This window comes from Liolophura sinensis, chromosome 4 (assembly GCF_032854445.1).
Source record: "Liolophura sinensis isolate JHLJ2023 chromosome 4, CUHK_Ljap_v2, whole genome shotgun sequence".
NCBI lineage: Eukaryota > Metazoa > Mollusca > Polyplacophora > Chitonida > Chitonidae > Liolophura > Liolophura sinensis.
The window spans coordinates 11,106,759-11,133,293 of NC_088298.1; the positions used below are offsets into that span (position 1 = coordinate 11,106,759).

The window sequence follows — 26,535 nt, forward strand, 5'->3', positions numbered from 1 at the left end:
TGAAGTGAAAATATATTGGAAATGTCTGAAATGTAGTTTAGTTGTGTGGAGGGTTTTGGAATGGAATGACAACTTTGTGTTTAGAGACAATTTATTTATTTATTTACTTACTTATTCCATTGGTTTTCTACGCCCCACTCAAGAATGGACAAATTTTAAATGTTTATCAGACAAAAAAAAATGTATTTCGGTGACCCCAATGATGAATGCCATATCGCTCGACAACCTAAAAGAAAAAAAATGTCACTGCTTTTTCCCTACTATCTTTGTGTACTAAACTCGCAATCAGTAGATCAAAAAAGATAAAACCCACCTGTGCAGCATGCTCTATGACATTACCAACGTCCACCCTCATAGCTTACGGACCGTTTACAAGGTATAGCCATAACCTTCGCCTTGCGTAACAGGCATACTAGTACGTCACCATGGTAACTTACAGGCGCAACCTTGTGGCTGTTTAAAATAACAGACCCTGACTACCATTTTGTTTTCCGACTATATTTGTTGCTGGTGGAAAAGACAGGCCACTTTCTAAAGTAAGAGACAGAGTAATTACTGAATTATAACTGAATTGTACACTTTTCAAAATTTGGTGGCAAATTGGCTTTGAATTGATTGAAATGTGCACTTTTAAATTTGGATGCAAACTTGCTTTGAATTGCTTGAATTCCGTATGTGTAATCTTATACATGCACTACATTTATTTCCTCCGCATGCTTTTGTGTACATTTTTTTCGCCGTCAGAAATGATATATTTATTTATTTGATTGGTGTTTCACACCGTGCTCAAGAATATTTTACTTTACCACGCAGAAATGACCTATAAAAATGATGTAACTCTATATGAGGGCGGTTGCTTTGCGCGATGGTTGGTAGTAAGTACTCATTACATACTAATAACTATCCCGGTGAATTCCTCCTTTGAACTGGTCATCTGTCACGGCTGACTACTTCATTAGCAAGATTCATTGATAAACTTTTTTTCTGAATATCATTTATATGTATGAAGTTATGATCACAAAATATATCCGCTATATTTTTCCCATGGTATTTGTAAGGATAATTAGACATGCATGCATTAATTATTACATGTAATAAAACTGTTACACAGGCCTGGACCCAGTTGTTCAACACCATTTTTAACCTTAAATGTACCAGATTGAACTTTAAACCAAGTCTTCAATTCGGTATATAACCAAAAAATAAAAATAATAATTGCGTAATTAAAATATTAAATATGACGTAAATCCGATGATATTTTAATTTGACTTTAGTTTTGATTTGACTTTTTGACTGCTTTGGCTGCTGAGTTTGGCTAAAAGTACAAAATATGTCTTAATACCAGTATTACACCACAATTACACCAGTATTACACCACTATAACAACTGGGTTCTGTAACTATAATATAAAAACCAACATTCTGACCTAAGTGGAGGGAAAGCATATATATATATATATATATATATATATATATATATATATATATATATATATATATATATATATATATGCATTACCACTTTCCAAAGTGTGAAAAATTCAACAAAACGTTTCACAAAAATGCTAAAAAATGTTGTAATCTTACATTTGCCGTGAAACTATTGAAATAAGCGTAGGATGAATAATGGTTAAACAAGTGGGGTGGCCCCTGGGTCTCGAAATAGTGGGCACCCTTTCTGATATCGTTTGTTCGAGCTCAATTTAACACAACTTGTGCGTTATTTCAAGCGACAATGACAATGTCAGTATTTGGGTTTAGGCCACAGTGCATTTAATATATGGAATCAATAATATTAACATAAAATGATGACAGCTCAACATTTGTGTTTTAAGAAAACATACAATTCGATAACAGTTGCATTAGAAAAGCGACCTAAAGGCAGGCTAATCTCATACGATATAATTTGATTTGGTAAAGTAAATTTAGACAAAACGCAGTATTTTATTACTTATTTGATTGGTGTTTTACGTCCATGTGTACAACAAACGTGTTTTATCCATGTGTACAACAAATATGATAAAAAAAATACTCGGATATGTGTATTCTATTTGTATTACTGCAATTTTAAAAAATGTCGGCCTCTCGCCGGTTTACGTGAATAACGAATAGGCTCAATGCGACCAACATGCGCTTAACAAATGACGTTTGGCGTTCGGCACACCATTGCTGTTTCGTCCGCGTGAAGTTGAATCATACATTCCCTCATCCTCTCAAACCAGAAGGTATATATATCACGTACAATCACTGTAACACTAGCGTGGATTTGCCGAAAAAGGCTTTGGAGCCGGCTCAGTCCATCAATTTATGCTGCTAGTGTTTACACGTGGATCGGTATATCTAACGTTTGATCATTCGCCTACATGGGGTACAAACTTCCAATGATCACATCGGAAATTAGTATGCATCGGGGGGGGGGGGGCGTTTCTCAAAAGGGAGATCACAAACAAACAAACAAAAAAAAAAAAAAAAAACATGAAAGGTTCGACAGAAACACTGTATAAATTGGATAAACAAGTATATTGTGCTTCAAAAAATATACAGACTGAAATGGAAATGTACACAAATACATGTACACAATTAAATGTCCATAATACAGAGCCTTAAAAATACTCTTACAAAATAGCGTGGTAAAAATGTGGTTAACAAGTGTGTGTATTTACATGGGCATGACGAGTGAAGTAATCAATGAGATCTGAACCAACACAATTATGATAAGATACACGTATATGTTTATACAACAGAAGTGGAAACAATTCCAACTAGGATAAGGTCAGGATAGAAACCAGGCTTGCCTTGGGAAGGTTACACACATGCTAAAAATGGAAACACCTGGATTTGAACTCCAGTACCACAAGCAAGATGCTAGTGGTGCAATGTGGCTTTGAACAGCTGTATTTTTGATGATATTTTCAGATATTCAGCAATAGGCCACATCTTTTTCATAAACACATGTTCATTTCTTTTTTTCTGAATCAGTTAAAAAAACATTTATCATTATATTTGAAAACTTTTGCTCTCCCAAAATTGACAAAATACAAATACACGTACGTATCTATATATAATGGGGTGATGTTGAAAAATGAAGGATACAAAATTTGGTCAAAACAAAAAGGGTATCTACATCAGCTTGAAGACATTTTACATGTAATTATTAAAACCACGACTAACACATACTACTGTAAATGAGCACAAATTCTGCCCAAAAGCGTATTTTTAGAGGCATATACATGTAAATATCAAAAAATAATACTTTTGGGGCTGAAACTTTACTTCCTTCCAGTAAAATATCAGCCTACTAGTACAACTTGCATGTGGTGTTAGAAATGGGACTACTTTTCTGATGTGTAAATAAAAGCAGGAGAGTTCCAAGTATACAACCACTGTATACATAAACAGATTCATATGCTGGTACATATACAGTCAGTACACTAGCTGGCACATTAATATACCATCAAATCGAATGACCTACAGGGGGCCTCCGTGGCTCAGTTGGTTAGTGCGTTAGTGCAGCATAATGACCCAGGAGCCTCTCATCAATGCGGTTGCTCTGAGTTCAAGTCCAGCTCATGCTGGCTTCCTCTCCGGCCCTACGTGGGGAGGCATGTCCGCAAACTGGTCAGCAGATGGTCGTGTGTTTCCTCTCCCTGGGTTTACTACCCGGTTTCCTAACACCATAGTGCCAAAATATTTTTGAGTATGGTGTTAAACACCAACCAAATAAATAAATCAAATACATGACCTACAATTTCAACCAAAAATTGCGGCTTTATAGGCAAATAAATTCTGTAATATACCATTCATAGTGCTGAAACATTTTAACAGTAGAGTGTCACCCTACCTTCCAAACAAACCTCAAAACACCTCTCTAAAAATCAACAAAATTCTCAGAATCAGTAAGAATTCTGTCAGGGTCAACATTTTTGGTCATATTAGGGCATCTGTTTAAAATATAAACATACAAAAGGTTTCCATACATGTAGCCAGAGGTTTCTATAATTGTAGCCAGAGCTTTCTACACATTTAACCAGCGACTGGGCAAAACATGGACTTTCTTTAAGTATCATATATTCATTAAAAGGTTTCCTTTTTCCCTGACATATAGCCTCACAAAAATGACAATGTGAGAGAGATCAATACTTATATAAAATAATACTTTGACTCTAAAAATCTTATCAAATACCCTGCCAGTATTCCTACAAGCCAATAGTTTTCTGCTCTTTACCCTGCCAGTGTTCCCACATGCCTAGCAAACAATGCGGTATTTCCTACAGGTAACTGGGGCACGGCAGAATTTTGCGGAAATTCTTTGCCCTAATTCTTCAACCTTAACAAACCAATACTTTGAAACATTCTGAGAGAACTATGAGGTGAACAGAAATTCTTTGCACAGTTTTATAAAGTCAGCATCTTTAGTGACGCAAACAAATCATTTTGTCCGTCTTTTTGATAATAATCGTATGCATAAATTCCATGGAAAAAATTGTCTTAGAGGTTGAAAAGGTTGAAGAGTCACAATAGTTTAATTATGATTTCACCAGAAAATACTCTTCTTTGCCAAGACCCATACATGTGATTTAAACCAAATCAAACTTGCACACAGTACACAACAAACCAGAGCACCATGTTATACATCAGGCGCCCTAAATGACCTAAAAATTCGAGTGCAAAAGAGCATTTTTGCCGGCAAAGACATTACTTCTGGTGATAAAATTTACATATTCCTGGTAGGATATCATCCTACCTTCCAAACGCCTCTCAGAGCACCTTTCTAAAATCATTAGAACTCCCAGAATCTGGAAAATAAAGCAACTTAGTCACGTACGAAATTTTACGTCATTCAGGGTACAAGTGTAAAAGTGCATATAGTACAAATCAGACTTGCAAGAACAACTTTTTGAGGTTCAAAATTCATCTCATTTCAATAAATCAGACACCAACTGTTGTACCACTGGTGACGAAACATTTTTGTTCGCAAAAAATTCAATCCAAACCGTCGCGTTTTTCAAAGGTTAATAAATATACAGTATACTCTGTAAATTGATTCCAAATATTTCACACTCTACGCCAGTCATATAATAAAGCTACAATGTTATCTTTTTTTTTTAATGAAGCTCACATTTTTTGCCAAGCTGTCTTGTATCAGATTTATTATTTATTGTACATTTATTAATAGCCAGCCATCTGCACACGAGATAAAAAAAAGACTGCATCATTAGACATAAATCATTGCTCATGAAATTTGAAAGATCCGTCTACAAATACTTAATCTCAGTGAATTAATTAAGTTATCTAATTAGCAATTAATATCAGGAGAATTTGTACCTCATTATCTCTATATGTTAACATGATAAATGAGTTCACATAGCTACTGGCCAAACTCTGCAGTCATTAACCATATGTTGTACTGTAATTCTTCAACCTTTTGGCATGTTTGCAAGGTGTTTATCCTATCCAAACATATTCTGCAGGCATCATTCTGTGTTGACTGATAAAGTTATACTTTTTGCGAAGCCCTGAAAATGGTCAATCCAACCAATGCACTTTTCTTACAAAAAAACAAATTTTAAAAGCGCATAAATTACACTGCTGTTTCATATGCGAAAATGGGGAGGTATATCTGCTGCAGGTGGCAAATTAGTGACATCAATAAATTAGTACTACATGACCATACTATGATTCTACGTATCTGACAATAAGACCTGAAAACATTCATATTAATTTGTTAATTAAAAAAAAAAAACTATCAAAGTGATACTCTCCAAATATAAATTGCACCCAAAACTTGTAGGTTATTTATTTTCATTTATTTTTTTTTTAATTTTATTCTTTTTTATGCAGAAGGGACAAGACACGAGGGGTATGTACAAGTACAGTATAACCGTGAAACATCTGCCTGTTTAGGAATGATAGCATTTCATCACGGGAATGTATTTTACATCAGCGTCATAGCAACATAATTACTTATTATAATTTATATATTATTTTAATATTAGTCTAAGTTCAAATATTTTAAAAATTTTCTCAAAGTGTAAAACATTAAGAGAGGCAAAGTATGCATACATATACACACTTACATACATCAAAAGTCTAAAAATTCATATCAAAAAAAAAAAAATCTAAAATCACCCATGTTTTTTTTTAATTTCACTACGATGCAGTGTTCCCACATGGTGAAGCTGTCCTGATGTAATTTATAAGGGCGTGTCTCTGGATCCCCGCTGCTTTGTTTCTCGCACAATACTACCCTTGGGTCGCGGAAGTTTCACATTGTGCACGTCTTTAATGTGATGTCCTTGGAATAACCTATCTTCTGGTCGTAGCAGAATTCGATTCTGAAACAAGTGCAAATTAACAATCACTTATACATTTAGTACTGTATTTCACTTGAACTTTTGCCTGTACAAAGTGCATTTTTTCCGGCAAATTAAAAAGGGCATGTTTTTCCGGCAAACTACAAGAAAGGTCATAAAACATTTCTTTATGTGCTAAAACTGTTTAAAAATCAATACAACTCTTAAGAATCAGACAAAATGAGTTACCCAGTCCTGAAGGAAATGTACCTTATTACACATGAAACAATGTTCTTTAATTTCGTTTAAATGACATCACCATAAGGAGCTATGCAATAAGGAGCTATGCAATAAGGAGCTATGCACCAAGGAGCTATGCAACAAGGAATTAGCACTATATCTGCAGAAGGATGAGGTATCATTTCCATGCACATGGATCCTTCTTCTAAAGGCCTGGGATTTTAATGAATTTTGAAACTATATCAGTTTTTTAGAATGATTTTAACCACCACTGTACAAACATTACACATGGTTGCATATAAAACTTTTATGACTCAGGCTGATTATCTGTTTGATTGGAGTTTTACACCCTTCTCAATAACATTTAACTTATCCGATGGCAGCCAGGATTATAGTGGGAGGAAACCGGCAGAGCCCAGGGGATACTTGCGACCATCCGCAAGTTGCTGGCAGACCTTCCCAGGTATGTCCGGAGAGTCCGCAGGACTCGAACTCACAGCGACCACACTGGTGAGACGCTTCTCTCATTGCGTCATTCTAGCACGCTAACCACTATGGCCACGGAGGCCCCTTGGGTTGATTAAGAATTAAACATGTTAACATATATACGACATGTATGTACAAATGAGTTCAGATCTATGACTGCTGAGAGCAGACACCTAGAGACTATTGTGTTTTACAGATGATAATTCAGTTCAGAGTTTTAGAATTTGGATTAATAGCTAAACCCACTAAAATATGGAGAAAGAGAGATGCATTAGACATCCAATGTGTGTTGTGATTTAATAAAAGAGACCGGGTGTCAAAATTCACCCAAACCATCCATCCATATAGAAAATTTATATAGTGTATGTACACAGCAATGCGTCTACATCAGAACATCTATGACATGCACATACATGATGAAGAGATACTACACTGTAAAATCGGCCGAGTCCATATAGATGCTCAAATCTATCCATTCATAAAATATATAGGAAAGGCTTCATGTCACATGGTTGAGAGTTTTGAAAATCAGAGGCTTGGTTGAGTTTTCAATACACTAGGCCTGATAGGAGAGAGATTCTACACGTATGCCATCTTTGACTACATATTCTGTAAATACAGCTACACGGATATGAACGACCCAATCACCTGTGACTTTTTTGGCATGTTTTTTTCTGAAAATGAACAGTGAGAGACAAACAAAAACTGACATCAATCCATGACATGCAGACACAGCTCCTCCCCCCAAGTGCAGAAACATCCCATCAAATGCATGCGATATGACAAAAAAATGATGTTACCATAACAATAACTGAAAGTGAAAGGTGAAATAAAGTGTTTTATATAAACAAAAATTAACTAAGATATTTTCGCCAGTACATCTCGCATGCAAGAATACTAACAAAATATTAAAATTAATCCATTTTTTTCATAGCATGGCTTTACTCAGAATCGTTTTCACAGAGTTTGCCTGGACCTACTTTAGACAGCCATGTAGGAGAAATACTGCCTATATGATCACCTGTAAATATTGCTATATGATCACATGTAAATATTGCTATATGATCACTTGTAAATATTGCTATATGATCACATGTAAACACTGCTATATGATCACAGGTAAATATTGCTATATGTTCACAAGTAAATACTGCTCCAGAATGCCTCACATTTACCCTGCATTAGGCTGTGGTTTTAGTCTATGTTTCAATCCTTCACTAGGCTCATGAGCCACTGCAAAACATGCAATGAAAATAACAAGTAGAGAACTTTATTAAATCCTGTCTACTTTTTTGCGCAGGCAAATATGAACTTTAATATTTTTGAGTCAACTCCAGCTTGACTATCTGTGAGTCAACTCCAGCTTGACCATCTGTGAGTCCACTTCAGCTTCACTATTTGTGAGTCAAATCAGCTGCACTATCTGTGAGAGAACTCCAGCTTCACCATCTGTGAGTCAACTCTAGCTTCACTAACTGTGAGTCAACTTCACCCTTCACTATGTGTGACTCTACTCCAGCTTCAATGAGTCAAACTCTATCTTGATTAACTGTGAGTCAACTCTAGTCTCACTGTGTGAATCAACTCCAGCTTCACTATGTGCGAGTCAACTCTAGCTTTACTGAGTCAAACTCTAGCTTCACTATATATATAAGTCAACTCCACCTTCACCATCTGTGAATAATTTTAAACTTCACTATCTGTATAAAGTCAACTTTAGTTTGACTTAACACTCAGACTGACTACATGTATCTGTGTGTCACTTTAAAACGTCACTATCAGTAAGTCATCTTCAGCTCATCTATCTGTGAGTCACTTGAGCTTTCACTTCATGTATCTGTCAATCACATTAAAAAAACATATCTATCTATGGCTCATCTTAAGCCTGACAGCACGTACAAGTACCTGTGAGTCATCTTCAGTTTTACAGCTGATGGGGTTTTATTCAGTTTGACGACCTGTACCCATATAAAAAATTTCCCTGATTTCAATAACCCTAAATGATAGCAATCTAACTTTGAATTATCACCTTCATCTTCATATATACATGTGGTCCACCTTCACGAAATGAATGTCATTTTCTACACCTTTACCCTCTGCACAGTGCCCACATCAAACAGTGTTCAATAACAAGTGTACCATCAATCAGGCATGTTACCATTCACTCGTCGCTTTAAGGGAGTATATTTGGGGGGCGCCACAGACACGAATTTGTGGGTGGTATCTAATCCAGATCGCATAACCTGCACTTCGTTCTCTTTGATGCGCTCCTTCCGCACACACACCACTGATCGTGGCACCCTTTTCTGAAATGTTATGTTCTTGTCATTGATTTGTTCACTACGCATCGCTGTCAGGGTTTTGAAGTCTTGTTAAGCCAAAATCATTGTTTCATCAGCAGATTTCAAACAGAATAATCAAGATACCTTTCTCTTAATCACTTTCAATTTTAAGTTTGGTGATAAAATAGTGGCAGAAGAGAGATGTTCACAGATTCATCGCTTCCCACAATGAAAAACAATCTTTCATTAAAATGGGGATATTTATCTGAAATCATCCATAATAACAAGACTTACCCTGCTATTGAGCCACTCTAGCCTCTCCTTTTCTTTCTTTTCACGTCGACGATCCTACATTTAACATATACAAAAAAGCCATTTGTACGCCAGTCTTGATTCAAAAGCCATTCTGCATTCTTACTTCCTAAAATTTATTCCTATTCATTCATATATTCTGATCTGTTTGAAGAAAACTACTACTAAAACAGTTTTAAGTCGTCTCTCATAGAATTTTAACGTTGACAACATAACTTACAGCACAACTGATCATACAGGTCCTTGAGAACTGAGTGCGTGAGTGAGTGCAAGGGGTTTAACGTCGTACTTAGCAATTTTCCAATCATATGACGACAAAGGAAATCTTTAGAGTGCACGTAATGTTTACCTCTTTGTTGCAGGGTGGATTTCCACCTCTCTTTATCTAATGCTGTTTCAGTGAGACGACTTAGCAAAGGCAAGAAAGCCCACACAGCTGCTTAGACAGCTCCCTGAGAACTGTGTTGACAATGTAACTTACCAGACCACTGATTATACAACTCCCTGAGAACTGTGTTGACAATATAACTTACCACATAACTGATTATACAACTCCCTGAGAACTGTGTTGACATTGTAATTTACCACACAACTGATTATACAATTCCCTGGGGACTGTGTTGACAATGTAACTTACCACACAACTGATTATACAACTCCCTGGGGACTGTGTTAACAATGTAACTTACCACACAACTGATTATACAACTCCCTGGGGACTGTGTTAACAATGTAACTTACCACACAACTGACTATACAATTCCCTGGGGACTGTGTTAAAATGTAACTTACCACACAACTGATTATACAGCTCCCTGGGATCCAAATTATAAGTGAGAGAATCAGAACTGTGCCGACCACGTTAGACCTCATGAATTGCACTAAAACATCAAACAATTTCCATTGGCTATGACAACAAAATACTCAGCAGGCCATGCATGGTCTCACCTACATGTATATACACCTGTAATAATTACCTGTACTGTATTTCAGCGATGTTTAGTTTTTCTTAAGTGACACAATTTCTGCTTCATTTTGACTGAGTCATCCACCTCATAAGGTCACTTTAAGAGTTGGATTAATTTATTAGCAGAAAAATGCAAGTGTTGGCATCAAAATTATCATTTAAGGTATTTATGTGCTTCCCCAAAACAGATATCTCCCGAGCAGTAAACAATCAAAATAAACAGTCATTTAAGAACAATACATATAAACTGTAATCTCCCCAAGAACTTATACGCTGATGTTGTTAACACTGATTTGAATATTGTATATAAATTGTGCTGTTCATATTAAATTGTTCGATTATATGTACCCATTTTGAATTTATCTAAATCCTATTTGTGTTTCTTTGTCTAATCGTGTGTGAGGGTTATTGCTGTCTAAGAGTTCAACAAGCCATTTGTTTACGCTTTTTTCCTCTCAGAAAGTTACACCTTCACATATACAACTGAAAAGGGTTCAACTCTTCCCAGTGTTCCTTTGTACAAACAATTGTCACACCCACTTGGGTATTTGGGTGTGACAATTATATAAAACCATTATTAACTTGCACTTGCAAAATCCACTACAAGATAAAGAATCAATTCTGATTGGCTGTTGTGAGATATGCCCACCCTAAACTGAATTTTAGGCATGGCAGATTCATTCAAGCGCTGTAACGTTTACCCCAGAAAACCCAATCCCCACTGTCAACCAATCAGCGCTGATTCGGTATCCCTTTAACAAGCAGAATTACTAGTAAGAAGTGAAAATAACTAAGTTTAACTAGCTCACCAAAAGAGTCCACTGTAATCTTGTCAATGATGTCCCAGACCCGGAATATAAAATCTTCATTGGTCTTCTTGCATACTCCCTATATAAAATCAAAACATACTGATTAGTTCGTGAAAAATTCAAGAAAATTTTTCCTTAGAGAGGGTATACCACATATTTTTGCAAAAAAAAAAAAACAAAAAAAAAAACTTACACATGAACAGACAAGGCTGGTGTTTTGTAACCGGTAATTATTTAAATAGACAGGGCTGATATTTTAAAGAAGGCAATTATTTGGACTATTCTAAAATAATAACAAAAATTTGATTGGATTTGTGCTGAACGACTTCTTGCCCAAAATCTCTGGTACAGTCTGAGTGTGGTCTGAGTCGCAATTCCGCCATGAGAAGCAAAGTGCTGTCATATGAGATGGCAGAAAATTATCAGCTTCAAGTCTGCCACTGTCATACCACACATATGTACTGCCGTGTAATTACACATGTACATACCACTTGTACCAATGAAGAGGGAAGTTTGCAGTTTGAACTCTTTAATCATTGAAGGTAGAAAAAGTCCAACTATATCATGTGACCAGTGTCAAAAACCTTAGGCAACTATTTTTGATCACATTCACTACAAACACGGGGGCCTGAAAAAAGTGTCATAAAAAGTAATTTTGAGTTGACGAATGATAGAGAAAATTGAGAATCTGAACAGTTGTGTGCCCAGAAAAGGCTGAGCCAGGTGATCAGTAAATTAATTTCAACAAAAGGTTGCCCAACATTTTCCACCATTAAGATAACACAGTACGACTGTTTTTACCTTTGACAACAAAAGAGTTCCAACTCAAAACTCCCCTATTCATTTAGTCCAAATGGATGGAGTTTTGGATCCTTAAAAGCCCTGATTTAGGAATGATGGAAGTGCCGCCCCAGAACATAATTTGCATAGGACTTGTAGTTCAGTACTTCTAATATGCAGTGTCACATTTACCCCTTAGATTAAGTTTGATTTGTAAGGATACACCGTATGATACCCCTGCAGGCTGACTGGACTATAGACTTACATCAAGACAGAAACCCTGTACACAAGGCCGTCCGTCCGTCAGTAAGAATGTCTGGTCGTACACAACACAGTCAGCTTCACTGTGATCTTTACAGCAGACTTTGCAGGAATCAGCCACTGAAACAAAATACACAGTACTTTAGTGAGTCAGTGACACGGACGATGGATTCTGTGGGTAGAAAGCTAAAAATGTGTATGTTTTGATCAACCTACATTTGCAGAGATGGGAGACTCGTGGATGGGCTATACAAAACAGTCCAAACTGCAGCATAAAACATTGTTTTCTTCTGTGACATTACAGTGCTTGTGTTTTATGAGTAAACATACACCGAGAATTGTGACGTAGTAAAGGAAAGAGCAATAGAGAGTATAGCTTTGGACTTTGTATTTGTATTTTTGGAGAGGGAAATTACTTTTGTTCAGTACGGTAAGATATCATCCCACCTTGAAAACAAACCAAAAAACACCTTCCTAAGACGAAAACAGAATCTCAGAATCAGGCATCAAGTGCAAAATGGGCAAAATTTTAGCTCATTTTGTCAAGAAGTAAAATGACAGGAATATGGAACAGATTTTAGTTGCCTTACCACTGTCACACAAACAGGAAATTTTCTGTTTGGCCTCACAGAAGGAAATACATTTGCCTCCCTTGCAGCTGCCCCTGAAAATGGTCAAAAAGTCTTTAATACAAAACACACATGATAGTCCTTCTATGAACCACATAACACACACGCTAGTCCTTCTATGAACTACAAAACACATGCTGGTCCTTCTATGAACCACAAAACACACATGCTGGTCCTTCTATGAACCACAAAACAAACAGGCTAGTCCTTTTATGAACCACAAAGGTTTCTGATTTGCAATTCAAAGTGATTATAATTAAATGAACGTGTTACATATTTCTACTACATCTTGTATAGGTTGTGTATGCAATTTATACCTTATACGTCATCAGAAATAAATTGTACAAATATGTCTAAAATATGTCTACACAGCCTGGTCAATGTAATGTCATGGTTTGTTCTGCTCAGATTTGGAACATTGCAACCTAAAAGTGGACCTGACACATTCATCTGACTATCATCAACATCATCACAAAAACTGTTACATTTCTTAAACATGAATCATATCACAATGCTGGAACTCTTTTGTCATCAGAAGTAAAAAAAGTCCAACTCTGTTACATGATGTGAAAAATGTTAGGCAACCTTTGTTGACATTAATTTACTGGTCACCTGTCCCACTCTTTTCCAGAAGCACAAATGACACCCCTTTCCCTTTTTCAAGTTCACAAATGTTCAGATTCTCAATCTATCATTTGTCTGTTTTACATTACTTTAATGACACTTTTTTCAGATACCAATGTTACTGTCAATCTGGTCAATAGTTGCCTAACATTTTTGGATGGTCACATGATGACGTACAGATGAACTTTTTCTACCTTCACGATAAAAGATTTTGAACTCAAAACTCCCCTACTGCAAAGATTTATATTAAAAATACTTAATGCATTATTTTCCCTCGGACAACTTCCACAATCTTAGGCAAAAACAAAAGAAAAGCCAGTTTTGAATGATTCTTGCAAAACTTGGTAGCATTGCAGTTGACCTCTAATATTTCAGATTACAAAAAGTCACATATATTTATTTACTTAATAGAAGTTCAACAAAGTAATCAACAAGTTACTTTTGCACCTAGTTTCTCTGGCAAGATCATGACAGTCTTTTCCACCTGTGATCTACTATCAACCAAAACAAAGTCTTACATCCACTGTCAGCCAATCAGAGTTTATTTTGTATCCCTTTACAGGGGCCATATCAAGAAAACATTACAGGTTCTGATGCCAAACTTTAATGGTGACACTGTGACTGTGTATAAAGAAATTTTAAAAATGCAAACCAAGATAATGCTTTCTGAGAGCTTTTATGTCTGTGAATGAAAGAAATTTATATGAAAACTTAAGTTTTTAATGATAAACCTACATATTTTTGTTTAATTTACTTGTTAGTTTTTTATAATACAGCTTGTTTAGCTTGGGCAGCCAACAGTTTGGAAGCCCAAACGTTTTCCAGAACCAAAATGACTCTAGATATGGCCCTGACTTTAACCAATATACTTGTATGTGTTTGTGTACCTCTAAGAAAATCCATGTATATTCAAACATTTCTTGTTTTATATCAGTGCAGTTTATGCTGACATTTAATGTTTACACAAATCATCAAATATAGAATATATCATACCTTTCAATGCATTCGGTGAAGTCATCAACAGGAGGAGGTTTGGGGCATTGAAAGCTGGTCCCTCTGTGAGTAACTGATCAAGGGAGATAACTCTCAGCACAGACCTGACAAAAGCACATGACTATTTCTGCCAATGCCCTACAATACTAGACAGCTCAGGATTCAGCTCAGTCATTTTTTATGTTCTATTTTTCTTTGTTGCAAGTGTGTAACTGATTCAGGAATTACAATGGAAAACACTTTCTAACGAGGCCTTACCCTTAATTTTTGGGACACCTGGTCAGTCTGCTTGTTTTAACCAATATACACATAATTTTAGAAGGAATATTTAGTATCCGTTTTTTTTCGCATGGTTAGTTCATCTAATGAACCCATATATTCCTATCTTTACTTTTCAAAAAACTGGTGGAGAAATGGAATTCTTTGCTTTCAGCGCTACTAATATCTGTCCTAAAATTTACAAAATTTAGGGAATATTTTTTTTCACATGATTTCTTCAAATATTTAAATATTTATTATTGATTGGTGTAACTTATACGATGGTCAGCACAGCCCACAGGTTTCTGGCACACCTTCGCACCAAATTCTTAAAAAAAAGCAATGCCTGCATCTACAACTGTCAATGGTAGTTGTATACTGTATTTGAACACTTACCCCCCACCCCCCACCCTGACCAAAAAAAAAAACATCATATGATTAGATCACATTGCTGCATTATCCAGTTTCTATTTTTTTTTTTTTTGAAAATTTTCATCCTTTTGTCATCGCAGACTCTTCTCCACATCTGCCGCAAAAGAGTTCATTTTGGGCAAGCTACCTGCGTAAAATACGACTTAACTGAACGGATATGGAGCAAAATACGCTATGACACAATCCACCATGTGCCACACAAAGAATCAGAGTTACAAGTACATGTTTTCACACTCATGTCGTGACACCCATGTCTACCCGAAGTTCGTTAGTTGGAGAAGTCTGAAATCCAAAAACCACCACCTGGGATCCAGTTTTGCAGAGTTACACTACTCGTGTATTAAGTAAGTGTTCCGACCTTACTTTTCACAGTTTTAACCTGAAACTATGTGAAAGTGCACAGAAATTTTCTGGTTTTAAAAAGGCTCACGTAAATTCCACAAGAATTTGCTGAATTGACTGTGACTGCCAAATATTACAAATACTTTAACCTGGGATTAAGACAGACTTAAAGGCAAAGAAACCACTAAAATGAAGTATATGTCAGATGAAACTCTCCAGGAAACAAGTTAGATTTATTTTTGTAAAACCGATAGAACAGTAAATCAGAGTGTATCAGTGATGTCACACCAGTACATTTGCTTAAGAACTGCTTGTTGCAAGATCTATATCTATTCATAGATCTATGTGTATAGGCATTTTTGATGATGAAATATACATGTAGCAGTGACTTAAGTGACAAAATCACTGATGTGACGTCACCTGTCCAAATATTGTCAGAAAAGGCCACTGTAGATCGCAAACTTTCAAACACATTTTTAATACTAGGTTGAATAAATTTAAAAAAAAAAAAATAATTGGTGGTACTAATTCTATCATGCATGAAGCACCCTTTAGTGCTATTACAGTGCACTTAAACAGGACCTACCATGTCAATATTACGTCTTCACTACTGGTTACTATAGCATTATTATGTACATGCAATATCATGAATGCTATGTGTGTTGGCCCACACTTTCAGGACTTTAGGCCCACACTTTTGGGACTTTTGGCCCACACTTTTGGGACTTGGACAGAGGGCTTTTTATCCCCTTCATGGTCAAAGCTATAATCTGAACACATTATAGCCAAGTTGTCAATGACTCTCCTATTGCTCCACAAACAAATTCACTATGTTCTTACACCCTTAATATTAGGGTAGCTCCTCAACTTCTTATGCATTATTCAAGCAAATTCAGAGGGCAATGTTTTGTGTAGACTCTGATGAAATTATATTTTATGAAGCCTTGAAACTGTATGGTCAACTTAACCAATGTGGTTTTGTCTCTAAACTCTAGGTGAAAGGGTCCATACATCAGACTGAAGGTTATGATATAGAATTTGGGAATAAGCTGAGGAATTAAGGTATACACTGAGTTGTTGTTGTTGTAGCTGTGTGACAAGGATACGTGCACATGGCCTCTCCGATGCAGGAGTTCACGTTTGATTCCTCACAAACCACAGTGGCCGGAGCAGCTTGACAGTTTAGACAACACGGCTGGTTGGCATCACTGAAAATTGGGACAACAAACTTGTATTAGTATTTATTTACTTCCTTATTTGGTTCGTGTTTTACACTGTCCTTAGGAATATTTCACTTATAAAAGGGTGACCAACAAGTAGTGAGAGGAAATCTGGAGAAGCCCATGACCATCTCCTTGTTAGCTGAAAGACTTTCCCACACACTAGCATCATAGTCCTCACCTGCGTACGGTGATTTCCCTTAAGTGACAGTGTGAGGCACAACAAGGATCGTCTCCCCTCTCCCGCTAAACCCACCATCATAGTCCTCACCTGCACACTGCGGGTTCCTTGAAGTGACAGTCTGAGGCACAACAAGGATCCTCTCCCCTCTCCCCCTACACCCAGCATCGTAGTCCTCACCTGCACACTGCGGGTTCCTTGAAGTGACAGTCTGAGACACAACAAGGATCTTCTCCCCCTCTTCCCCTAAACCCACCATCACAGCCCTCATCTGCACACTGCGGGCTCCTTGAAGTGACAGTCTGAGGCACAACAAGGATCCTCTCCCCTCTCCCACTAAACCCAGCATCGTAGTCCTCACCTGCACACTAAGGGTTCCTTGAAGTGGCAGTCTGAGACACAACAAGGATCTTCTCCCCCTCTTCCCCTAAACCCACCATCACAGCCCTCATCTGCACACTGCAGGTTCCTTGAAGTGACAGTCTGAAACACAACAAGGATCTTCTCCCCCTCTTCCCCTAAACCCACCATCACAGCCCTCATCTGCACACTGCAGGTTCCTTGAAGTGACAGTCTGAGGCACAACAAGGATCCTCTCCCCCTCTTCCCCTAAACCCACCATCATAATCCTCACCTGCACACTGTGGGTTCCTTGAAGTGACAGTCTGAGGCACAACAAGCATCCTCTCCCCCTCTTCCCCTAAACCCACCATCACAGCCCTCATCTGCACACTAAGGGTTCCTTGAAGTGACAGTCTGAGGCACAACAAGGATCCTCTCCCCTCTCCCCCTAAACCCACCATCACAGCCCTCATCTGCACACTGCAGGTTCCTTGAAGTGACAGTCTGAGGCACAACAAGGATCCTCATCCCCTCTCCCCCTACACCCACCATCATAATCCTCACCTGCACACTGCGGGTTCCTTGAAGTGACAGTCTGAGGCACAACAAGGATCGTCTCCCCCTCTTCCCCTAAACCCACCATCGTAGTCCTCACCTGCACACTGCGGGCTCCTTGAAGTGACAGTCTGAGGCACAACAAGGATCCTTTCCCCCTAGATCCTCATCCCCTCTCCTCCTAAACCCACCATCGTAGTCCTCACCTGCACACTGCGGGTTCCTTGAAGTGACAGTCTGAGGCACAACAAGGATCGTCTCCCCCTCTTCCCCTAAACCCACCATCATAGTCCTCACCTGCACACTGCGGGCTCCTTGAAGTGACAGTCTGAGGCACAACAAGGATCCTCTCCCCTCTCCCCCTAAACCCACCATCACAGCCCTCATCTGCACACTGCAGGTTCCTTGAAGTGACAGTCTGAGGCACAACAAGGATCCTCATCCCCTCTCCTCCTAAACCCACCATCGTAGTCCTCACCTGCACACTGCGGGTTCCTTGAAGTGACAGTCTGAGGCACAACAAGGATCGTCTCCCCCTCTTCCCCTAAACCCACCATCGTAGTCCTCACCTGCACACTGCGGGCTCCTTGAAGTGACAGTCTGAGGCACAACAAGGATCCTTTCCCCCTAGATCCTCATTCCCTCTCCTCCTAAACCCACCATCGTAGTCCTCACCTGCACACTGCGGGTTCCTTGAAGTGACAGTCTGAGGCACAACAAGGATCGTCTCCCCCTCTTCCCCTAAACCCACCATCATAGTCCTCACCTGCACACTGCGGGCTCCTTGAAGTGACAGTCTGAGGCACAACAAGGATCCTTTCCCCCTAGATCCTCATCCCCTCTCCTCCTAAACCCACCATCGTAGTCCTCACCTGCACACTGCGGGTTCCTTGAAGTGACAGTCTGAGGCACAACAAGGATCCTCTCCCCTCTCCCCCTACACCCACCATCGTAGTCCTCACCTGCACACTAAGGGTTCCTTGAAGTGACAGTCTGAGGCACAACAAGGATCCTCTCCCCTCTCCCCCTAAACCCACCATCGTAGTCCTCACCTGCACACTGCGGGCTCCTTGAAGTGACAGTCTGAGGCACAACAAGGATCCTTTCCCCCTAGATCCTCATCCCCTCTCCCCCTAAACCCACCATCGTAGTCCTCACCTGCACACTGCGGGTTCCTTGAAGTGACAGTCTGAGGCACAACAAGGATCCTCTCCCCCTCTCCCCTTAAACCCAGCATCACAGTCTTCGCCTGGCTCCACGATCCCATTTCCACAGAATGCATCAGACTTCACTGCAAAACAACACATTTTAAAAAAATATGTGTAAATTCGTAAAACCAATTCCCATCCCCTTATTTTTCTCCTGCAGCACATCACACTTTTCAGTGTATCTGTGCTCATAAAACACCAAAAGGTAGTACCACACACACTTCAACATTACATAAGAAAATGATGCATTTTTACTGTGTTTTTTACCTTTTTTGTATCCTATGACAACATCTCCACATTTATACAAATATACAGGGTGGAGCAAAAGTCTGGACCCATGGGCAATTTACTACAGAACTGGTTTTCATTTATTTTTAACGTAATTTTGATCATTTAAGTATCGTGTATAATTTTATTAATTTTATTTATTTTATTTATTATCTTTCAGATTGTTACCCATGCCAGAAAAGCTAACAATTCCAGAAAGAGTAGAACTTGTGCTATTGTATCAGTGGTTTATGCTAACAAACCAAGAACATTACAAGCACTAAAAGATAACGTCACACAAGAACTGGAAACCATAAGGGGGAATAACTCTATGCTTAGAAATGTGTCATGCGTCTTCCGAGTAAGAATGTGTTTTGAGAGAGGTGGAAGTCAGTTAGAGCATTTGTTTTAAACTCTAAATTGCTATATAGTAAACTGCCAGACTTTTCCTCCACCCTGTATTTTTAATTTCCAGGACAGCTTCCCTGTTTGAATCCTTGAACCAAACTTACAAATATTCAATAATGACAAGTTCATATTTGAAGTCAGCGACCTCAAGTACAGTACTGCTCATAACCAAAAGCAAACTGAGTGTGTAACTTCACGTACAAGCAAAGGCTGTAAAACTGAATGTTCGTAGTGAAATTTATAAGAATGTCAAAACTTGGGATTGTTGCAAAAATTTATACATGAAGATAGAAGATGGGCTTCATAAAATCATAAAATTTTTGACATCAACACTGAAGTTTCATTTTAAGGAAGCAAATGATGTTTTCAATAAGTTTCTAAAATTTCTAGATTTAACCGTTCCTGGGCAGAGTGTGATATTATCAAATTTTTTTACAGCAAAAAAACAACATCAGTCTCAGGTCTTTGTGACAAGTTCACTGCAATACTGAGAAAAAGACCCCAAATACTTTAGTCATCATTATAATCAGTACTGTCATCATAAGTCATGTCTGTATTTTTATTATCAGTTTACCTTGGAAACAACCACCAGCCTTAAACCTCAGAACATTGTTGATATAGCCTTTGCTGCAAGTGGAGAATTTCTGCAAAATGAAGCAAGGCCCGTGTAAGTGTAAAACTTCTGTTTTTATTTCCACCCCACTTCAAAAAGCAAAAAAACAAGCAAAAAAAGTCACATTGAAAAAAGCATTTCTCATGAGATTAAATATACAGGTAAAAAATTGCACTCAAAGTTGCTCTTTCATATGCAAAAAAGGCTGAGGAATTGGAGTAGCAAGACAAAAAGGTATCTATATTAGATGAAGAGACATATTAGTACATGTAAGAGGGTTTGGTCCACGATAATTTAGAAATTGATACTAGAATGCTGCGCTTTCACTTTCGGAATTTAAACTGCCTCTTCCTTTTTTAAGCAAAAATTGGTTTCAAATGACAACAATTAGCCCAAGCGGTCTTCTGTAATTAAAAAATTTGGGGCAAATAAAAATTAGATGTCTAATATAAAGTTCGCTCATAAAACATCATCACAAAGGCAGGAATAAACAATCCATTTGAGAGCTTAGACCCGAGATACTGTCAGAGGGGTTCCCTACTGTCCGAAAGATGGCCTTCCTATACATTTATATTTTTTTGATCGGTTTTTTTATGCCATACTCAAGAATATTTCACTTATACGTCGACAGCCAGCATTATGGTGGGAGGAAACCCTGTAGAGCCAGGGGTAAACCCACGACCATCTGCTGGTTTCAGTCAGACCTGCCAGATCTTCAACCTTTTCAACCAATCAAAGCACCTTTTACAATAAACTTTATGCATTCAATTATTATAAAAATAATGCTAAAAAAGATTTTTTTGTGTCACTAAAGATGCAAGCTTCATAAAACAGCTAAAATTTTTTCTCTACACCCCACAGTTCTCTCGAAATGTTTCAAATACTGGTCTCAGTGGTGGTTGGAAAGGTTGAAGAATTAGGGTACAACAAAAACTAAATAAATATTATCATTCAACTTGATATTTAATATTTATTTCTTAGACTAATTTTTTAAGGCTGCAATCCCGAGTTCCAACTCACGTTGTTGTTGGCCTCATAGCCACTGACTGCATAGGGGTACATGAGATATTTCCCACCGTCCTTTGCTGAAGGAGCGCACTGGGCTGTGTCTGTGTCATGCTCACTACCAAAATTGTGACCTAAAGACAAATAGACTCATAAATTGACTGGTTACATTTCGAGATAATCATGTGAATACTGAGATTAAGAAGACATTTTTTATTCATTTTTTTTTTTGTCATACATGTATAACCAAGGTACTGTCTTGTGCATGCAGCTGGACATTCAAATGCTGCTGCATCGCAAGTGCTGAATCAGTACAAGACCATGTGGAGAACACCTAATGACCAAGCAGAGACTTCAAAATTTAATTCCAGGTATAAATTTGTGCATGTTTTTCAGGAAATGGAGGTGAATGAATATTGTGCAAAAGTAGTGAAAGGTCTCTTACGGGGTCGGTTTGACTTTGATTAGCTATCCGATCATTCTGTGGGTGGGTTTGACTCTGATTAGCTCTCTGGTCATTTTGTGGGTGGGTTTGACTCTGATTAGCTCTCTGGTCATTTTGTGGGTGGGTTTGACTCTGATTAGCTCTCTGGTCATTTTGTGGGTGGGTTTGACTCTGATTAGCTCTCTGGTCATTTTGTGGGTGGGTTTGACTCTGATTAGCTCTCTGGTCATTTTGTGGGTGGGTTTGACTCTGATTAGCTCTCTGGTCATTTTGTGGGTGGGTTTGACTCTGATTAGCTCTCTGGTCATTTTGTGGGTGGGTTTGACTCTGATTAGTGCTCCGATCATTTTGTGATCGGAAATTTCATCGGTCAGTCCCTAACAGGAATTTGACTCCGTAAGCTGTCTCAAGCGACAAGGATTATCAGGTTCAGAACTCTCGGGGCTCAGGGATTTAGGGATTTAGAGTTGTGATGCCAATTATTAATACGAAAGTAAATGAAAAACTAAATGTGGTGTGAGGCCAGATGGGGCATTTCGATATGACAGTAACCGTGCAGGAGCCTCCACAGATGCGCTGAATATTTGCATCTCATAAGTAGCAATTTATGGCTGATATTAAAACTGCCGCATCACTGGCGTCAATAAAATACTGGGGCACCTTGCCCTAAATCCCCAACACCTAACACCTCTACTTCACTGCATGTCCTGGCATATCAGAAGAATACTATCTGATCTGCACTGGATATGTTTATAATTCACATATGTGCCCTGGTCTGAGCAATACATTTTAGCTTTCAAAAAACTTAGGTTTTCAAACTACATCTAAAATTCTACTTTACATCGTCAACTTTGATGAGGATTTAGGACTATGCAGAGTAAGTGCTCTTGAAAATGTCTGATCCGTCTAAAAAACAAAGAGCTAAATTACTGTATTTCACCAAAAGTTTGGCATGTAATAATGTACTTTCAGAAGCATATAACAGCCTTAAAAATGATATTAGTCATTTAACGCCATCAGTTCTGTTTTTTTGTTAATAAATTAATCATGCTTCCACAAAAACTCTTAATGACATCGACACATCAACAAGTATGAAGCAAAATGTGTCACTTGAAAGGTGATAAAGACAGTAAATACATGAAGTATGAAATATCTCACAATATATGAACTAAATATTCATACTGTACTTACCCAATTCTATAAGAAACACAGCAGGAACCGTGGATATGAAACAGAGAGAAAAATATAGATATCTGGTTATACATTCGAGCTTATTTATTTATTTGATGGATATTTGTTTCATGCTGTTCTCAAGGATATTTCACTTATACATCAGCGGTCAGCATTATAGTGGGAGGAAACCTGGCAGAGCCTAGGGGAAACCCACAACCATCTGCAGGTTGCTAACAAACTTCCCAAGTACAGCCAGAGAGAAAGCCACCATAAGCTGGATTTGAACTCACAGTGAACGTATTGGTTGTAGGCTCCTGGGTCATTGCGACGTGCTGGCATGTTAACAACCTTGGCCAGGGAGGGCCCTCATTCAAGCTTATTAAAGGCAGTGTTAATTCACCTGTGTTTGCCATTGCTATAATTCTGTATTAATCTATTTGTATTTGATGGCATTTATTTAATTTTTGGGGGGTATTTTTATTTCAAACAACGGCTACAGATGTATACCTGGACAAATGAATAGCAAAGCTGGACACAAACAGCCATAAGTCTTTGGGAGGAAAACAGATGTAATGATCCACAACTCAAGCTGGATCTTTGACTTGTCTTGATGAATTAAGGCATGGACAAAATTTTAATACAGAATAGCTAAGAGTTTTGAAAAACAAGTTAAAAAAGATCAGAGTTAATAAAGGACAAGAATGGCAATAATTTGACCGAAAATCAAAATTCAACATTGAACATTCTCTAACTTGTCATAGTGAAGCCATGTACTGATTTTCATTTCCATAGGACAAACTCTTCTCAAAAAACAGTCTGGAAAAGTTTTTTTTGACGGACTTACAAATGAGAAGTAAACTTATAGTCAGTGAGAGGTAAACTTATAGTCTGGTTGGGGACTAATAAATAAATGAACAGTTAAATCAGTGGTAGAAATCTGCGAGCCCGCTGACCATGTGCTGTGACAAGCTGAGCCTCTTGAGACAGGATCTTGTTGCCGTAGGTGTTTAGTGAGCTGCTCCAGCCTGTATTCAGGCTCATTCGGTACCCGTCCTTGAAGTACACTGTGAAAAAACAAGTAATATGTTGACATGTAGACTACTGGTACACTGACAGTTAAATCTTTAAACCACCTTAAATACTGTTTGTTTTTCCTTTCTTGTCTTCTCAAAGGAGTTTTGAAATTGTTTAGAAGGTAAAAACAGGTATCTTATTGGGAAGATATAAGTTTCAGGAATGCAGGTATCATTTTATGCCTTTCACTTGCCACTCAAAATGCCCTTTTTGGGACGAATATTTATGAATATTTTAATTTGCTTACAGGGTGAGCAGATACCCCCAACAGAATTTGTCCTGGGAGAGGCTATGTATGCAAGGCCCAATACACCCCCACTAAAAGCTTGGTGAGTAAACAGGTGAGCGAGGCAGTAACCACGGTAACTGGGCATCCGACTAAACACCTACAACATGAAAATCCAGCAGCAGTCAAAACACATATACATGTAACTCCTGATAGGATTACTGCTACTGTAGACTGTATATTACTTAAGATTTCCACATTGTCTACGTCATTCACTTTGCCTGGTTTTCAGAGTTGTGTAATTTTGTATAATATTTCATGACTATTATTTGTCTCTAAAACCAGCATAAAACAACAATGAAATAAATACCTCCAAAATGCACTTATGGGGCAAAATTTTAGGTTAAATAGAGTATTTAAATTAAAGACATGTTGCTTATTCACTGAGATCTACAACTGCTTGCATTCAGAATACCCTGGTGCATGTATTACGAATACAACCTGACAAAACCAAAAGTTTTAACAAACTTCCAAATTATTCAGAAACCATGTGAAGGCATTAAGAACTGCAGCTGTAAAATACATTGAAACAGATGTAAAATTTAAAAATGTTTCCTGTAATTCTACCTTTCGTGTAAACACTCACCACACTATTTATTTATTTATTTATTTCATTGGTGTTTTACGCCTTGCTCAAGAATATTTCACTTATACGATAGCGGCATTATGGTGGGATTAAACCGAACAGAGCCCGGCTGAAACCCACAACCATCCACATGTTGCTAAAAGACCTTCCCCCGCTCACCACAATACAAAGATACCCAAACCGAGTTGTACGTAAACAAATACAATGTACACATAACATGTAATATCATGTTCAGTGACAACAATTGTGGAGCAAACGGCAAGACACACAGGAGATATTTTAATGGCAATAAAGGATAATTTTATTTGCGATTTGGTCGCCTAAAACTTTTTGGGCGTGTGTGGGCACTAGCGAGAGCTATCGCTCACCTTTCATTGAAAGGACTGGCTTTGCAGAGATATACATGTATGGAGTAGTAGAAAAGGGACCTCTACAGACATTTGTTAACAAAACATGACCATATCACAAAATAACATACCTCAAGTAAAGTTTTTGTGTCCCAGTCATCTTTCTTCATGTTGTAGTGGAGATCTTGACCAGATACTGATGTGTACCCTTCATGAATCTTAATCTGAGAATACAGACAAACAAAAGAAGAAAATGTTGTTATCAATGATAAAAATAGCACATGAATATCTACCCCATTTTTTTAGAGGGGGGGGAGAGACACCTGGTCTGCTCATTTACTTTATTTATTTATTTACTTGATTGGTGTCGTACTCAAGAATATTTCACTTATACCATGGCGCCCAGCATCATGGTGGGAAGAAACTGGGCAGAGCCCGGGGGAAACCCACGACCATCCGCAGGTTACTGGCATTTACTTATTTAAGATCTCTTGACATTTCTGTGATTCCCAAAGGCTCTGTTGCCTGCATTAGACGAGGTCCGACTTCTCGCAGTTTCATGCCTCAAAAACTAATTTCACATTACGTCATTGTTGCTGTCATGTACCAAGGGAGGTAATTCAGAGCAGGCCTGTGGGTAGATGACAAGTGGTCTCCCAGGAGCTTCATATAAGACAACACAAAAAGACACCATCCAAACCTTACTGCTTTCAAGGTCCATGCACGCAGGGAAATCTAAAACCTTGCCTGTCTGAGTACAGGATTGAGCCCACAATCTCATGTGACCCAGTCACTGAAAAGCAGGTAGCTTTTACAACCGCTTGGCCATTTTTTTGGCACTTGACACCTTGCTTCAGACACATACATCACTCATGAACACGCATTTGACCAATCATAATCATTACTGTTGCAGCTACGACTACCCGACATCCAGTTTCATCAACATGAAGATCGTTCAACCTTTCTGTGATGTAACAATTCCTTTCACCGAGAACGGAATAAGAAGTAAGCATTTGCACGAACTTCAATGGACAGCCTCTATATTCATACACTAACAGTCACTGTTAACGAATTTTCATGCGCACTGTCGTCGTGATATGAATGAAAAACTGTTAAAT

General features: G+C 38.1%; 1 protein-coding gene across 1 annotated transcript in view; it reads right to left on the reverse strand.

Annotated features, from left to right (window-relative positions):
* Nucleotides 1–5,295: 5,295 nt before the first annotated feature.
* LOC135464594 (ADAM 17-like protease) overlaps nt 5,296–26,535 on the reverse strand; it is a 31,545-nt gene continuing 10,305 nt past the window's right edge. Inside the window, exons 9-23 of the mRNA XM_064742036.1 lie at nt 25,549–25,641; nt 24,446–24,584; nt 24,078–24,188; nt 23,143–23,148; nt 21,522–21,640; nt 20,463–20,532; nt 19,164–19,296; nt 16,814–16,915; nt 14,676–14,738; nt 13,020–13,093; nt 12,434–12,549; nt 11,389–11,467; nt 10,405–10,493; nt 9,595–9,648; nt 5,296–6,334 (exon numbers count right to left, since the gene is read on the reverse strand). Of these exons, the coding sequence (XP_064598106.1) occupies nt 6,194–6,334; nt 9,595–9,648; nt 10,405–10,493; nt 11,389–11,467; nt 12,434–12,549; nt 13,020–13,093; nt 14,676–14,738; nt 16,814–16,915; nt 19,164–19,296; nt 20,463–20,532; nt 21,522–21,640; nt 23,143–23,148; nt 24,078–24,188; nt 24,446–24,584; nt 25,549–25,641 (1,389 nt within the window). The 3' untranslated portion in view covers nt 5,296–6,193. The remainder of the gene's footprint in view (nt 6,335–9,594; nt 9,649–10,404; nt 10,494–11,388; nt 11,468–12,433; nt 12,550–13,019; nt 13,094–14,675; nt 14,739–16,813; nt 16,916–19,163; nt 19,297–20,462; nt 20,533–21,521; nt 21,641–23,142; nt 23,149–24,077; nt 24,189–24,445; nt 24,585–25,548; nt 25,642–26,535) is intronic.